Source organism: Esox lucius, chromosome 21 (assembly GCF_011004845.1).
Source record: "Esox lucius isolate fEsoLuc1 chromosome 21, fEsoLuc1.pri, whole genome shotgun sequence".
NCBI lineage: Eukaryota > Metazoa > Chordata > Actinopteri > Esociformes > Esocidae > Esox > Esox lucius.
Genome location: NC_047589.1, coordinates 10,492,723 through 10,510,551, shown reverse-complemented (window position 1 = coordinate 10,510,551; position 17,829 = coordinate 10,492,723). Strand labels below are relative to the sequence as shown.

At 41.7% G+C, this 17,829-nt stretch overlaps 1 protein-coding gene across 4 annotated transcripts; it reads right to left on the bottom strand.

Annotated features, from left to right (window-relative positions):
- Positions 1–831: 831 nt before the first annotated feature.
- wdr60 (WD repeat domain 60) lies at positions 832–17,732 on the bottom strand. 4 transcript variants are annotated; one of them, XM_029116387.2, is made up of 24 exons: positions 17,602–17,732; positions 17,209–17,262; positions 16,446–17,121; positions 16,294–16,358; positions 15,666–15,893; positions 15,431–15,493; positions 14,665–14,736; positions 14,545–14,550; positions 14,189–14,408; positions 13,889–13,994; positions 13,331–13,460; positions 12,967–13,078; positions 11,910–12,004; positions 11,665–11,794; positions 11,258–11,430; positions 10,761–10,923; positions 10,224–10,337; positions 9,928–9,989; positions 7,918–7,969; positions 7,776–7,839; positions 4,876–4,975; positions 4,013–4,144; positions 2,587–2,810; positions 832–2,341 (listed from the first exon to the last, which is right to left on the bottom strand). In XM_029116387.2, exons 1-24 carry the CDS (start codon positions 17,614–17,616, stop codon positions 2,173–2,175), a joined length of 3,225 nt encoding a protein of 1,074 aa, XP_028972220.2. In that variant the 5' UTR covers positions 17,617–17,732; the 3' UTR covers positions 832–2,172. The 4 variants fall into 4 exon arrangements, with proteins under 4 accessions (XP_028972220.2, XP_028972221.2, XP_028972222.2 ...); XM_029116388.2 differs by lacking the exon at positions 14,545–14,550; XM_029116389.2 differs by lacking the exon at positions 15,431–15,493.
- Positions 17,733–17,829: the final 97 nt, after the last annotated feature.

The following is a 17,829-nucleotide window of genomic DNA, read 5'->3' as shown; positions in this document are numbered from 1 at the left end:
GCACTTACAAAATATAATGCATATATTATTTTCATGTGATGTATTCTACCTATAACCAGATGGATGCCTGATTTGTGACGTGCATGCAAATAACGTATTGCACAATTACACTTTATTCAGCTGAACATAAGTGAATCAAGAACTTTACTGCTATATTGAATCAAATTGTTTTACGTACTTAGATTTTCGATTGGGGTCATGGTGATGCTGCTGGTTTAGAGACGGAGTTCACAAAAACATACCACGGTTTACGTGAAATTATTGTAACACCCCTGGTCGGGATGCTAAATCAGGAGCCGGAGTCAGAGGTAAAGAATGCCAGGTAGAATTTATTAACCCTAACAAGACAGCTGTGTGGCCACTGTCTACGCCCAACAATACCTGTTAACACACAGGTTCTTTACAAACTCTTAGATCTGTAGCTAGCTAAGACAAGTACACCTGTCACGGTCCTCTATCACACACAGGAGTGGAGCCACGAGAGAGAGAGAGCTTCCCAAAACCCCACCTTATATAAGCTATGGCCTGAGACCCCTGGACCCGCCCCTGCTGTCCCCAAGTCCCCCAGAGATGCCCTCCTCACTGCGGGACGTCCCACCAGGTAAACCAGCCCCACCTAACTGTCAGGCCCCGCCCCCTAATGAAGCATAACTGACCAACTTAGAACTTTAAATGAACACAGGGTCGCTACATTATTATATAGGTGGTTAACATATAAGACATTGACAAACATCTGCTGTAGCTATATATTAGTGAATGATTAAAGAATGCTCACCATGAAGAAAAAGAACACTCCAGGGGATACATACTGATGTTTCAGTTGATGTTTTTAATGCATTACATTAATAGGCTTCACAGAAGGCATTTAAAACGTTCTCCTTTCATATAATGGGAGATTTGTTAATATATTTGGCGTGATAATGAGAATACCGGAGAATGGAAATGCTGGAGTGTTTTTCCACTTACTACGAACTTGTAAATTATTTTTTAATGTCTTGCAGTCAGAAAAACGACCACAGCCAGAAATGTTGTTCTTTAAAACCAATTATGTTAATAAAAGTGAAACCAGGACAGGAATGACACCAGGGCAGCAGAGGGCAGGATAGGCCATATAGTGTATCAGGTCCTCCTTCAGTGAAGATGGGGATGTAACTGCAGGAACCATCTGGAGAGCATCAAACTCAGCATCTGTGATAAGACCACAGAGACTCATTCTTGTGTGTGTGTGTGTCTACCTGTTTGTAGTATGGTAAAGCAATGTGAAATCAATGTACCTAATTACTTAGAGTTGCCTCACCCAGAGGCTATTACACAGGCTATTGCTTGCTTAAAAGGAAGGTTCTGTCTGGACAAGTTCCATCAACCTCTTTACTGCACCTACTTGATCTCCAAAGCAAGAATCTAGAATAATTTTAGAATGTTACAATATTGTTTTATTTAAGCCTAATCAAAATCTTTTGGACACAGAGTTAAACCAGAGAATACCTTTTTTCAACCGATGCATAGCAATCATATTATGATTATAAAGTATAACACTACAGAGAATATTTATTTGAAGTAACAAAACATGTGAGCAATTATAAATAGCTTTCCCATAGACAAAATAATGTAATTATAATATTTATATTTACAACATCACATCAGTAAAGTACAGAAGTGGAATGCAAAATAAATCCCTGGTTGTAACAATAAATCAAAGAGTCCGATACAGTATGTTCCATTAGGCTCCCAAACTCAGTCCCTTTTTCCAAGAATAAGTGAAATGGCCAGTCATTGTTTACATACACATTTAAACTTCATCAGTTATAGCACATCTAAATGTTATCTAAAAATATCTCAATGGCGAACAATTAAGTCAAACAATTAGCAATCAATAAAATAAAATATCAATGGATTTTCTTTTTTATTGTTTCGTAACCTTACCTTTGCCCCATTCATCAAAAACCTATTCAACATTTGGAAGTACAATAACAAGAAATGTTATCAATGTTTGTATGGGAAAACAGAGGTTGAATTTCCCAAATCATTGAGCGGGTATTGTGTGAACCCTATTCATAGGAACCAAGTCGAGGGAAACAGAAGTCAAATGGGGAAGGCCTTGCTGAATTTGTCTACAAGGAAACGCCTGCATGATTTTTTAAATGGGTTTTTTTCCACTTTTTTCCTTCAACTTCAGAACACCTCAAGCATCATGCTCTTCAGTTTTTCCAGGTCAGCAGATTCAGAAACTGTAAATCTCTTGCTAAAACACTGCATTTCTATCTTTCCCGACTGCATTGCCAATGCTATTCCTGATGTGTTCTGCTTTGCAGGATCACCAAAAACAGCCATGGCTGTTACACTGAGGAGAAAGAAAAACAAAGATTTACCATCCGTCATGAATGTACTGTTAAAAATATAAAAATAAGTGTGCCTTCAATCACTAACTCTTTACAGTTCTGTGCATGAGGCTATAGCTTCTGCAGTATTTACAAATGAAACCCGCAGAAAGTTTGCACTTTGCAATTTCCTATTACCAAAAAGTTTACACAGAACAACTCAGCACAGCCAGGACCACCATTTCAAAGAGGAGTCATTCACTTTTACCTGTCGCCATTAATTTTTTCAGTAATGACAGGTTCAAAGTCTTTTTCCACCAGGTCCCAGATGTGTAGGCAGGAGGCGGCATCCAGAACACAGAAGACCGCTGGCCTGGTCTGGGCCCATTGTACAGACACCACCGGCTGCCCTGCAGTACAGCTGCTCCACTCCATCAGAGGCTGTTCATTCAGCACTGTGTGTAGTCTGACACTACCGTCCCCACAACCCACCTGGAGCACGAGATGCACACACGCACATTCCACAGGTAAACCTTCACACACACACAGCCCACAGGTAAACCTTCACACACACACATTCCACAGGTAAACATTCACACACACACATTCCACAGGTAAACATTCACACACGCACAGCCCACAGGTAAACCTTCACACACGCACATTCCACAGGTAAACCTTCACACACGCACAGCCCACAGGTAAACCTTCACACACGCACATTCCACAGGTAAACCTTCACACACGCACATTCCACAGGTAAACCTTCACACACGCACATTCCACAGGTAAACATTCACACACACACACAGCCCACAGGTAAACCTTCACACACACACACAACCCACAGGTAAACCTTCACACACACACACACACACACACACACACACAGCCCACAGGTAAACCTTCACACACACACACACACACACACACAGCCCACAGGTAAACCTTCACACACACACACACACACACACACACACAGCCCACAGGTAAACCTTCACACACACACACACACACACACACACAGCCCACAGGTAAACCTTCACACACACACACACACACACACAGCCCCCAGGTAAACCTTCACACACACACACACACACACACAGCCCCCAGGTAAACCTTCACACACACACAGCCCACAGGTAAACCTTCACACACACACACACACACACACACACACACACACACACACACACACACACACACACACACACACACACACACACACACACAGCCCACAGGTAAACCTTCACACACACACACACACACACACACACAGCCCACAGGTAAACCTTCACACACACACACACACACACACACACACACACACACACACACACACACACACACACACACACACACACACACACACACACAGCCCACAGATAAACCTTCACACACACACACAGCCCACAGATAAACCTTCACACACACACACACACACAGCCCACAGATAAATCTTCACACACACACAGCCCACAGATAAACCTTCACACACACACAGCCCACAGATAAACCTTCACACACACACAGCCCACAGGTAAACCTTCACACACACACAGCCCACAGGTAAACCTTCACACACACACAGCCCACAGGTAAACCTTCACACACACTTCCAAACACACTAGCACATGAATGACTCATTCATGCACTCAGGTGCACGGATCCACATTGAGTGCCAAACTCACCAGGAAAATGGGTTCTCCGAAGGGAGAGAAGTCGATGGAGGTGACAGTAACAGGTCTGAATCCAACCACCTGAGGCTTGTAGAACTTCGGAGTAGTCTTTAAGCCATGGCTAGTTCCATGATTCACAATACCCTATCAAGAACAACATTCACTGCACATTACATATCCTTTGACACAATATGGATTCAGATTATTTCCACATTAACCTGGAGGAAAGGGAGGGATGAGTCATAGATGGGACTTTATACCTTACAGTGCCCTCAGATTATTAGCACCCAGGTTAAAATTGGACATACAATTATTTGTAAAATTATATTGTTTGATCTTAAACTAAAAATATTATATTAATTTAACCTATAATTTAGTTAAAATTGTTAAAAGAGAAAAGTTATCAATCAAGAAATAAGGAATTCTGTCTCATTTAATTTTGTGTGCTCTCTGGCCTTTCCTATGTTGATGCATGACTATTTTAGTATAGACACTGTCAACTCGTATTTATACCCCGTGAAGCAGAATTTCATGGATTACCCATTGTTCCCAAAGACTCAGATTAACATTAAAAAGTCTAATTTTATCAGAATATGAATTACATTTTGTTCATAGGACTTTCTAAAGGTTCAAATAATAATATAATTATTATTTCTTGATTTTTTTCTTTGAACAATTTTCACTCAGGTAAAAATTAGGTTAATATGAAATTCTGAGCACAAGATCAAGCTAATAAACACCAAAACATTTTCACAACCTTATTGTCCATATTTACCTGGGGTGCCAATAATTCTGGAGGGCTCTGCACAAATGACACATCTACATTATTGGCATATTCAGGATGCTAGGCAAACACATGACACAGAGATGCTCACCATATTTGTGCCTATAAAAAAATTGCTGGAATCAGATGGCAGAAGTTTTAACAGAAGAGTCTGTAACGGAGTTGTTTTTTTAGGTTCCCGTGATGAGGATCTGAATAGGGAAATAAAGACATTTTACAGTTATTTAGCAGACGCTATTATTCAGAGCGACACACAGTATTTGCGCATAGTTTCAAATGTTACTGTGAGATCTTTTACCTAATGGGGCACTCCATTTACAGTATTGTGCAAAAGTCTTAGGCAGCTGAAATTTGAACTAAAGCCATGAATTTGGATACTAAGTGTTAATTTGTGTAACTCCCCCCTCAAAAAAATTATATTAGTATATACATTCATACTTTTCTGTACTGGCCACCTATGGGAATCAAACCAAGTAGTAGTGATAGTAGTGAGTTAATAGTAGTAATGACAGTGACTGCGCAAGCAATGACAGTGACTGCGCAAGCAATGACAGTGACTGCGGTAGTAATGACAGTGACTGCGGTAGTAATGACAGTGACTGCGGTAGTAATGACAGTGACTGCGGTAGTAATGACAGTGACTGCGGTAGTAATGACAGTGACTGCGGTAGTAATGACAGTGACTGCGGTAGTAATGACAGTGACTGCGGTAGTAATGACAGTGACTGCGGTAGTAATGACAGTGACTGCGGTAGTAATGACAGTGACTGCGGTAGTAATGACAGTGACTGCGGTAGTAAATATACTGACTGCGGTAGTAATGATAGTGACTGTGATAGTAATGATAACATACGGTGGATATAAAAAGTCTACACACCCCTGTTCAAATGTCCGGTTTTTGTGATGTAAAAGAATGAGACAAAGAAAACATGTCAGAACATTTTCCACTTTCAATGTGACCTATAATTTGAACAATTGAATTGAACAAACTGAAATCTTCGAGGGGGAAATGTTTTAAATTAAAACCTTACAATAACCTGGTTGCATAAGTGTGCCCACCCTCTTATAACTGGGGATGTGGCTGTGTTCAGAATTAACCAATCACATTCAAACCCATGTTAAATAGAAGTCATTACACACCTGCCATCATTTAAAGTGACTCTGATTAATCACAAATAAGTTCAGCTGTTCTAGTAGGATTTTCCTGATATTATCTTAGTTGCATCTCAAAGCAAAAGCCATGGTCTGCAGAGAGCTACCAAAGCATCAGAGGGATCTCATTGTTGAAAGATATCAGTCAGGAGAAGGGTCCAAAAGAATTCCCAAAGCATTAGATATACCATGGAACACAGTCATCATCAAGTGGAGAAAATATGGCACAACAAAATAATTACCAAGAACTGGACGTCCCTTCAAAATTAATGAAAAGGCAAGAAGAAAACTGGTCAGGGAGGCTTCCAAGAGGTCTACAGCAACATTAAAGGAACTGCAGGAATTACTGGCAAGTACTGGCTGTGTACTACATGTGACAACAATCTCCCGTATTCTTCATATGAATGGGCTATGGGGTAGGGTGGCAAGGCGGAAGCCATTTCTTACAAAGAAAAACATCCAAGCCCGGCTGAAGTTTGCGAAAACAAACATCAAGTCCCCCAAAAGCATGTGGGAAAATGTGTTATAGTCTGATGAAACCAAGGTTGAACTTTTTGGCTTTAATTCCAAAAGGTATTGTTGGCACAAAAACATCACCCAAAGAATACCATACCCACAGTGAAGCATCATGCTTTGGGGCTGTTTTTCTTCAGCTGGAACCGGGGCCTTTGTCAGGGTGGAGGGAATTATGAACAGTTCCAAATACCAGGCAATTTTGGCACAACATCTTCAGGCGTCCGTTAGAAAGCTGAAGGGGAAGTTCACATTTCAACATGACAACGACCCAAAGCACAAATCCAAATCCACAAAAGCATGGCTTCACCAGAAGAAGATTAATGTTTTGGAATGGCCCAGCCAGAGCCCAGACCTGAATCCAATTGAACATCTGTGGAGTGATCTGAAGAGGGCTGTGCACAGGAGATGTCCTCACATTCTGACAGATTTGACGTGGGCAAATATTACCACATCAAGATGTGCCATGCTAATACACTCCTACCCAAAAAGACGGAGTGCTGTAATAAAATCAAAAGGTGCTTCAACAAAGTATTAAATTAAGAGTGTGCACACTTAAGCAACCAGGTTATTGTGAGTTTTTTTATTTTCCCCCCTCAAAGATTTCAGTTTGTTTTTCAATTGAATTGTTCATGTTATAGGTCACATTAAAGGTGGAAAAAGTTCTGACATGATTTATCTTTTTCTCATTCATTTACATCACAAGAACCTGGCATTTTAACAGGGGTGTAGACTTTTTATATCCACTATAAGCAGTGACAGTTACAACAGTAGTAGTGGTAGTTTCTACACAGTAAGGAATTATAGACATGTAAGATGAAAGTTGCTCCCTATCTATTGATGTTAATATATCCTGTCTTCTTTCCAGTACATCCACTGGATAGCAGTAAGAGATCACATTACGTATCCTGGCCACTTTAAACCAGTTCCATCTGGTTTGAGTGCTTAGTCACTGTTTCAAAATGTCTGAATGGATTTCCAAGCCTGACATTTTAAAATTACCCCAGCAATCATCCACTGCTAGCAGTAAGATTTTAGCTAAATTGCTTAGACAAGCCTGTAGCTTTTAAATGACATATTCTGAAAATGTGACCGTATCTACGGTTACAATTGAGGCAGACTGGAGCGTGACACCACCAACTCGTTAACAAATACATATTTGATCACGACATCAGTCTAGTCAGCAGATAACAACTGTCTACGTGACGCGCAAAACAAGCTTGAATATCCAGCAGCTGTGTCCTGCAAGGGACACATTGTGGGTATTTTTGGCCTGCTGACTGGCAGTGATGAATGACGGTTAGATATAGCACATATCAGTCTCACCTCTCGCTCATGGTGAGGACCGTGGAGCTGTGGAGCAGTTTCACTTTGCCCCCAGGTCGGAGCCCTGCAAGAGACAGAGAGCCAGGGTCAATTTTTGTGACAAAAACAATATACGATTTCAAAAGTCGCTGAGGAAACTCACCCAGGTCCGTCTGCGAGCCAGCATTGTTTGCTTTGGGGAGCTCCAGTACGACCTGTGGGGCAGAGAGGGTAGCAGTAGTGTTGTAGACAAGCACAGGGTTGACCGTCACCAGACGTACCAGGGGAAACATCCATGAGCAAGCAAACACGTTTATTTACAGTATATAGCACAGTTCATACATAGAAGCAATTCAATGTGCTTTACAAAGAAAAATAGAAAAATGCAATAGAAAATAGAAAGAAAAACACAAGACAACAGACAAAATAAGAGTTTTATCAGACTGTTACAATTCTCTAACCACCCTCAAGGGGGAATCTCCAACCCGTTATCTCAATCCTTGCACTCCAGCGTTTGGATGAACCCGGCAGTCCCTTCGTGAGTTAATCTCTGTATCGATGTCTTACCCGGCTGTCTCCAGGGGGACATTTATGCCTTTTCTGCACATGCATTGTATATTCATCCTCGATGAATTACAGTTGCCAAAACTGTTTACTTCACCACGCCGGTAACTCAATCCGTGCGCTCCAGCGCTTGGATAAACCTGTCAGTCCTTTTGTGAGATAATACCCTACATCGATGTCTAAACAGCAGCACAAGAACATGCATCAGATTGTTACATTTACACAGAGGTTAATCCTCTGATAGCACCAGAACTTGCATTACAGAAAAATTATTTAAGGTAAAATTATAGGTCAAATGTAGAAAAAGAAAATAGAAATAGCATAAAAATGAAATAAAAACAACTGATAGATTCTGTAGTAGATTCCATGAGGAAGCTATAAAAGCTGTAAGGCTAAAAGTGTGGTTACGTTTAAGTGCTCAGTCAGAGGCACGTGAAGAGAGAAGTGTTTTTAACCTGGATTAAAACATTTATACGTTTGGGGCATGTCTATAATCTTCTGGTAGTTTATTCCAGTTGTGTGCAACATAACTGCTAAAAGCAGCTTCGCCATGTTTAGTTTGGTCTCTGGCTCTACCAGCTGACCTGAGTTCATGGATCTGGATCTAAGAGTCCTGCTCGGTTTATACTCTTCAAACATATCAGAAACGTATTTGGGGCCAAAACCACTCAGTGATTTATAGACTAAAAGTACCACTTTAAAGTCTATTCTGTAACTGACTGGAAACCAGTGCAGAGATTTAAGAACCAAAGCTCTGTTCTCTTGATCTTGGTTAGCATTCTAGCAGCAGCATTCTGAATGAGCTGCAGCTGTTTTACTGTCTTTTTGGAGAGTCCAGTTAAAAGGCCATTACAGTAGTCAACCCTACTAGAGATAAAAGCATGGATGAGCTTCTCTTGGTCTTTTTGGGACAACAAGCCCTTGATTCTTAAGGATAGAATGCTGTTTTGGTGACCACTTGATATGATTGGTGAACGTGAGATCTGAGTCTATCAGAACACCAAGATTAAGGACCAATTCAAGGTAGAAAAGAGCTGGAGTTCTCAAACAAAGAGACAAGAACTAATGTAATTTTCTCTGCGTCAATCCGTTGTTAAGGGGAAGCATGCGGGTTACTGGTATGTCGATAAGAGGCTTGCGTCAGCTGTATGTAAATGGTTAACCAAACAATGGATTTAAACTCAGAAGAAAAAAAAAAGACTCTCTGCCTTCTGTGCTTGGTGCTAAAAATCCTTAATTAGTCCTTTGGGAGGTTTTTCCTGGTATGTATTTTTCACCTTTATGTAACCAGGTAAGTCGATTGAGAATCAATTCTCATTCACAATGACGACCTAGCTAAAGGCACAACATTTGCAAGACAACACAAAGTTACATATGAATACAATCAAAAACATTTAGTACAATGGAGTAAGCATGAGTCAGTCATTGGCAGCAGAGAGTTCAAAAGAATGACTGTAAATTGGTTTTTTCGGGTTCTTTTTGAGCACCACTCCTGCTTTCTTTGTCTGCTGTTGAGCGGAGGCCTTTGTTACACAGTTTTATTGTGCAAACAGTTATAGCACTGTCAGACAAGTATTGGACAGCATTTTAAACTAGAAGATAGACATACCCACGTATTCAGAACCCCATTTTCATCCAGAGAAGCCAACTGGAATGACAATCCTGATGACTCTGTGTGACATGAAAGACTTTAGATGGAAGCAAGCCATTACAAATGCCACTATAAATGTGTTTCTCATAGGCAATTGTCTTTCCTTACTCCCAAAGTGTGCACTTGTCTACTTCCCTTCACCGACTGACAGTAATATGACTAATAATAACCACTAGCAAGGGCCTACAGGAATCTTTTACATTTGTAGGAGAAATAGAATATAGGGACCCATAGAAAGTTAACCAGAGTAGTACCTTGGTCCGAGGAAAACATGGAAAGGTCCGGTCTCAGACCTTCACCCATGATGGCGGGGATGGCCTCCACAGAGATCACTGAGGACATGTGGCTTGATGCTGCCAGCACAGCATCTAATGACAGGGCGACAGAGCAGGTGACCTACACATATTACCCAAACCTATTCAAAAACAGGCAGCTAGATTCCTGGAAACTATGAGTGGAAAAATACAGCAAACTCCAAAAGACATTGGTATCCTAAAATGGAAGGGGGGGTATGTACAAAATGTTCTGTCATTTCTAAATAGTTCATTAGATATGGATTAAAATACCCTCAAATTAAAGCTGCCAGTCAGTATTTTAAACCCAGAGTAATTGTATCATTTAAATTCTGAATCACTGTGTCTCTTTCCGTTCAGGAAGATAATCTTTAACTACATATATAATTGTACATTCCGCATTTTAAGAGAAAATACCGACTTCCCTTCCATGCAACACTAAGCACACTTATCAAACCGAAAAAACATAGCCGGAGTAGAAATGCTTTGATTGCTGACCGGTAGAGAAAGTTGGGTGGCGGAGAGTCCAGTCATTCTCTCCTATCCTTAAAGTGTAATGGGCACTGGCTTGCTCCCTGAGGTCCCAGAGGACAATGGAACCCACGGACGTGCCAGCAAACACCAGCGTAGCTTTACCAGGGCTGAAACAGCAGCAATTCACCTGCAGAGTAACATCGAATGTTTCATCGAATGTTGATGACACTGAGAAACATGGTAGCCATAATAAAACACATATCCACATAAAGCACATAAGAACCTAAATACCAGATTCAAATGCTCTGTAGAATGGTTGCAAAATAACATTCCCAAAAGCACAGTAGAAATGATAGTGACTGCAGTAACGATAGTTAAGTCAGCTACGTCGGACCATCAGGAATTATTGTTCCAGCAATATCCCATGAGGGACTTGAAAACCTGGGAATTAAGGGCAAATTCTCAGACTGTTGGAACTCCTTCTAACACTAGGCTCAGAGCAGCAGGGATTTCGCGGTTACCTCAGACTCGTAGACAAGGACCTTGTGCGGCCGGGAGGGCTCCCAGATGTTCCAGACACAGATGATGGTCTTTCCGTCAAGGCGCACGGCACTGGGCTCGGCTGGGGGACGATGAACGGACAGCATGGTCTGCCTCTGCACCTGGGAGAAGTGAACCAGGCTGACCGGACGCCCTGCAGTCAGGGATAACAACAGCAGATACAAACTAGTACACAGAGAAGCATAGAAAAACAGCGTCAGCTGTTACGAGCGCTGCCTTTGGGAATGCTGGGCAGACTTTCAGGTCTGGACGGGGGTATAACAAAGCGCTCGGCGTGAGCTAAACCGAGGTACTTTTCCTAGGGACGGTTCTGCGCTGCGACGTCAGCACGGTGAAATAGCTGAACAGGAGGTGTAAGGTAACGTACCACATAGAAAGGGAAGATTGGTGTTGAGCGACAAACAGCCATCACTGAAAGAGAGCGTGTCTGCTTGAGACTTCAACCTCTTCAGCGACTGCTTTTCGGCCCGGTCTTCTTCCAACAGTACCGCCACCACCTAATTACGCACGAAACAAACAGCCTCAGTCACAGGTAACGGCTAGAAGACGGGGAAAATCTGCACTATGGCAGCGACCGAATGTTTACTTTGACTGGCAAAATTGGTATTGTACCTGCGAGGCTGAGCAGAGAAATTTTACAAGGCGCTGCGAATCGATGTTCAGTTTGGGTCCAGATTCATCAGGCGCCTCGATAGAGTGGGTAGGACCTGTTGCAATGTGGGGGAAAAGCATGTTCCAAATAGCAGCATATTCTAAATAGCAGCATATTCTCTGTATAGAAAGCTACTTCAGGGTAGGCCTTGGATGTTCTGCTGCCCATGGTACTTTCAAAAGTTTCCTTGCCATCCAGACAGAGGCTCTACCGCAGAAAAATGAAGCTTTAACTGCGGTCTACTCGTCCATTGTATAACCCAACAACAGAAGTGCTTCCCTAAAAGCTGCCTGGGTTTAAACAAACATCTCTTTTCAGAAAGAGAAAAGCTCAGTTAATAGGGACAGAGTAGCGAAGTCAAAAATAAAATCTCTCCTTTAATATACTATAATAGACTGCAGCAAAGCTTCAGAATATCATAGAGGGGAATCGATATCCCCATATGCATCGGAGTCACGTCTTTTGCTGACATTTTGGAGCTTGTTAGATATCCCTTTTGCCCTTTTCTTTAACAAAGTGAATGTGGTTCCCTCAGTCAATTGAAGCCCTGGTTTTAACCAAACACACCAAGCCCTTCCCAGGCACGGATGCATTTAATCAGTGCGTCGGACAGTTTTGGAGCATTTGGCTATGCCATCCAAGGGAGAGAAAAAACCTATTTGTGTACTGGTCAATTTGTGTACTTTTATTTAACTATTAAATGGTTCTTTTTTTAAACCAGAAAGTCTACCAAATTTTACTTTTTTCCACCTGTTGTTTACAAAAACCATTGTGAATGTGCAAATGATGCAAGAGAAAAACGAAATCTATATTATTTAACAGAATAAAAACATGCAACGACTAAAATGTCTGTCACACTGCATTACCTCTAACATTCATAGCCTAGTCCAAACTACAAGAGATTGGTTTACGTTAAGAGTTTTAGTAGACTGATAATAAGTAAAACAACTACAGAAATGCATGCAACGGAGTCTGACAGTGTCATTACAAGACAAACGATCGTGTCCGTTTCCTCACCTCCACAAACTACGTTCCAATCCGCAGGATGCTGGGTCCACTTCTCACTCGTCTCAATCTCTTCTGTTTGAATATCTCGGTCGGCGTTGTCCTCATTGCACTGAACGTAAGCCTGGGAAGTGAGCGTGCTTCGGTTTGAACTATCTCACGATTGATGTATGAAAGCCGACTGCTGACATTGTGTTAGAAGCAGACATGCGTTCAAATACTATACTTTTTAGTGTTTGTGTTTACAATATTTGCGAATAAATAACATTTTATTTTTCTTCGTACTGGGCACCCTCAATTAAACACGGGTAATTATTGTTATTTTTTTATTATTCAAAATGTGATTCGAACCCAGGTGTGTTAACCTCCGACAAACCTGTTTAGTGTTTGTCGTTCCAAACCTTTTGATGTACATGTCATATTCATTGACGGGGGGCAGATCCAGGAGGGTAAAGGTGACGGACACGTCTAGGTCGATCAGACGAAGCAGCTCAGCACTGCGTTTCCTGGGGCGGGGCCATATCACACAGAGGATGAAATGTCATAAGAGAGTAACCGAAAACATAGAGGATGAGATGTCATAGGAGAGTAACCGAAAACATAGAGAATGAAATGTCATAGGAGAGTAACCGAAAACATAGAGAATGAAATGTCATAGGAGAGTAACCAAAAACGCACAAGTTGAACACGGCAGCTACTCTACTATCAAAACAAGGTATACATACACCAACAGAGCAAATTCAACAAAGATAATAAAATGCACATCTAGAACAAGAACAAACACTTCAATCTACTTCCACTGTCTTCCAACAGCTGCTCAATTTCATCAGGTTTATTCATAGGGTTTTAAATACTTCTTCTAATTCTGTCAGATTTAGCTGGATTCCCCTACATTTAAACACTAATGACACTCATCTAGTTCCAGTCCACTTACTTCTGTTTGGTGGCAACCATGTTGCTGAACTCACGATGCTTCGCAGCCATGAAATTTATGAACCTTCCGTGCTGCTGTAAACCTTTACTTGGAGGTATTTCTGAATCTATGGACAAAAATAATTCAAATTATTTCACTGGTCGTTATAAAAAGAAAACCTAAAAAAAAAAAATCCAGGGTTATATGAACCAAAACAGGAAGTCACCTAGAATTCGAAAAAAAAAAAAAATACTTTTGTTTTTTTGTTCTGAAATGTTTTGATACCCTGGGAGATATAGGACCTGCTGGTGCGAGCTATACCTTGTGAAGTTCGGGGCGTGTCATCCCTCTCTGTGCTTAGTCTGGGGTGGGCAGAGCCCACTCTCTTATTCTCTTCATCCATGGCTTTCTGAATGGCCTCGACTTCCTTTTTCCTCTGTGACCTTATGTCCTCCCTCTCATCCCTCTCTTCATTGTTGGGTATCTGTTTGTTGTCCTCACCTTCACTCTCGTCCTCTTCCTCAAAATCCTCCTCATAGTCCTTTGGAGATAAAATACACAGTAACATTATAATTACACTAGTGATTACATCGTCTTATCCACTACTTGAGTAACTGCCATATTTAAGCTAGTTGCAATAGTGCTTGTCAGTGCTTGAACACATTTAAAACACTCACCATTTTCTGGAAAAGCAATCCGTTTACAGCATGCAAGATATAAAATGAAACACAACCAAAAAGTAAACACAACTGAGTTGCTGGGAAGGTTCACCATCGACAGCCATTGGCTGGTCTTACCTCAAAATCCTCTTCATAGTCCTGAGCTCCATCATAGCCGTGTTCCTCAGGCGTAGCTTCCTCGATTTCCACCTGGGGAAGCAGTTCATTTCAGTAGTGTCCAATAAGGTGGAGCAGTTTATTTTTAAGATGAGGTCAGTAGCATGTATTCATTTACCAGCAGTTAGTTCATGCAAGACCAGGGGTACGTTCAATTCAGATCAACATTTCCTACACCGCGCGACCGTTTGTACTGAGCCCCATGCTCAGGCGATTCAACAGCCTTTAATGGGAAGACTGGACACATTTTGGGAGTGAAATCACAAAACATGTAAAGTGCGTCATACATAATCTCCCTGGCAACTGTAGTTACGCTGTCATCTGGTCAGTACAATACGGTTTCCATTTAATTAAATGCTGAACAAACAACTGGGATGCACATGGATGGTCAAATACAAGAACGTTTACAGAAAAAGTGAATCCACGTGAACGTTACCAGTCAACAAACAGGAGCCTATGTGAAGGCAAGCAAAGCAATGTAGAGGTGAACAAAATGGACCATCCCAAGCCTTTCCCAGTAAAAGGAGAAATATCAGAAACGAGTGATTCTCAATTAACACACAATATTGAAAAAGTTTGTCTCCTTACAGACGTCAGATAAAAGACAGATAAAAGGCAGCCCATACAAAGCAACAATTGTCCAAAATAAGTAGCCGAGCTTGGTAACTCTATTGAGGGCAGATAAATACGGCCATGCGAAAATCCCCATGCTCAAAAAAGGTCTTACAAGCTCCTCTGTTTCACATAACGGTCTCTGACCAGATCTCCACGCTGACTTCACCACTACGTCCTTAGGAAACAGGAAAACAGAACGATGAAGCCCATATGAGAAACCTCAGCTTAATTCAGTCGTCGTAGTAGCAGTAGTGCATCCCTCCTCCTATTCCTCTTTTTATGTTGGACTGAGTTGTGAGACGCTAAATGCACTTCGGATAAGCTTGTGACTTAGGAGTGACGCTAACCTCTGTGTTCGCAGATTCCCTGTTTTCCTTGTGAACTCTGACATCTGAGGAGGATGATCTCTTGGTGTCGGTCTGTTTTGCGGGATCCCTCCCCAGGCCTGCTCCTTCTCTGTGTCTCCTCTCTCTGTGTTTCTCCCTCTCTCTGTCCGCCCTCCTCTGTTCCCTGTGTGCTCGCTCAAGCTCCGCCTCTCTGGATTCACCCTTGTGTCTCTGGCTTTCACCTGAATCCTGTAATGAAGATAGACACCAGGATTGGAGCCAGGACATAGGGTAAACTTGACATGCTGAACCAGGGTCAGTTTGGCATGTTCCCTCCACTAAAATATTGAGTTTAGGATTAGGGTGAACGTAGCTGATCTTAGATATGTGTCGGAAGAAAACATCAGCCCAGAGTGTGAGTCATTCTTTGTTGGTGGCGTTGTTACCTCATATTTAGTAATGGGAATAAAGCATGTATTGTTAGACAATTAAATAAAATAATACATTTAGAAAAGGGTTTAATCCAAAGCAACTTGGAGCCATGCGTATGTGGACTTTATGTGTGGGTGTATGCACCATGGAGTCTCAGTTGGTCCGTACATGATCAGCACAATCAAACATCTGCATGGGCAAAACTGAAAACGCTTACATGCTGGACTCTCTGTTTGTGTTTCATTTCTCTCTCCTTTTCTCTTCGATGATGCTCACTGTATTCTAAATTCAAATAAAAGAATGAAAACATTTAACAGAATACTGCGGTCAGGTAATGTGTAGATTTATTTGTCAGCTGGAAAACGTTACCTCTGTCCCCCTTCTGTTGGGACTGCTCTCTTTCCGTGGGCCTTTGTTTCCGTCCCTTGTCCCTCGACTTCTCCTGTGAGCCATCTTTGTAGTGTTCGCTCTCTTTCAGATACTCCCTCTCCATGTGTCTGGCTCTCCTCTCTGGATCAGGGTCTTTTCTACTCCGGCCCTCCCTGCTTTCCTCGCCTCTCTTTCTATCTTTCTCAGGCCTTCCCTCCCAGTCCCTCTCATCTGCATCTCTCTCTTTTTCCCTTTCCCTGTCTCTTTCACTTGTTTCTCTTGTCTTCTTTTCCCTCTCCCTTGCCCTCTCTTTCTCCTTTTCTCTTTCCTGTACCCTCTCCCTGTTTTCCTTTTCTTCTCTGTCATGTCTTTTATCAAGCCTGTCTCGGTCCCCTTCCCGGTACTTCCCACTGTCCTGATTTTTGACCCTGTCTTTCTCTCTCTCCTCCCTTAATCCTGTCCTGTCCCTTGAGCCATCTTTTCTTCTGTCTTGATGTCTTTCTCTCTCTACGTCTCTGGATTTGGTTCTCTCTCGGGTGCTGTCTCTGGGATTCACACTCTCCTTTCTGGCATCCCTCTCTGGGTCTCTGCGCCGTCTCTCCCCAGACTCCCCAGACCTGTATCTTCTCTCGTATTCACCTCCCCTCCTGCCAGATTCTTCATCATGTCCTCCAGCCTGATAGCCAGACACATTATCCATTAGACCTGATACAATCAGGATAAGCTGATCATAAACATTTTAGGGACATGTGACTAAACATACCTTTAAGTGCCTTCTAAGATCATCTGATTTCCATGTATCTTCCTTCGTAATTTTCTTAATAAATAGATAGGTGCGTTATTCATATTGTCGACAAATACAGCAATAACCAAAAGTGACTTATGTTATTATGGATCGGTGCATATAACGTTAATAGCTAGGTCTGGATAGTTTTCATTTGAGTGATAACAAGAGAACTAAATAGTCTCACATATTGCTTGTAAATATCTGTTATCGGCAACTCATAAATCAGATTTTCTCAGGTTGCATCCAAATTGTCCGCTAGTAAAAAAACGTTTGCTACCGTAGTTTTCAAGCTTAGTAAGCTAGCTAGCTAGCGCTGTATTGCTAGCCTGTCTAATATGTATGTAATTATTGTGTATCCGGTCATTTTACCTTCTCTGGATGCATATTATCGCTTGTTTCTTCCTCATATTATTCGACTGATATTAGAAATATATCTTACGAAGTTTTGTTGACATTATTCAGCGCCATGACACCAGATTTCGATTGCGCAAGCGCACATGACTGAATCTAAGTTAAAGGCGTCGTGTTCGCTTGACAACAGGATTTTTAATCGATTGACGATGAATATTTACAAGCAAGGACGAATCACCATGGATA

Coding starts and splice junctions, on each gene's coding strand:
- wdr60 (XM_029116387.2), bottom strand. Junction 10,924..11,257: donor TCCTTGTCTACGAGTCTGAG/GTAACCGCGAAA, acceptor GTTACTCTGCAG/GTGAATTGCTGCTGTTTCAG. Junction 9,990..10,223: donor CATGTTTTCCTCGGACCAAG/GTACTACTCTGG, acceptor CATGTCACACAG/AGTCATCAGGATTGTCATTC.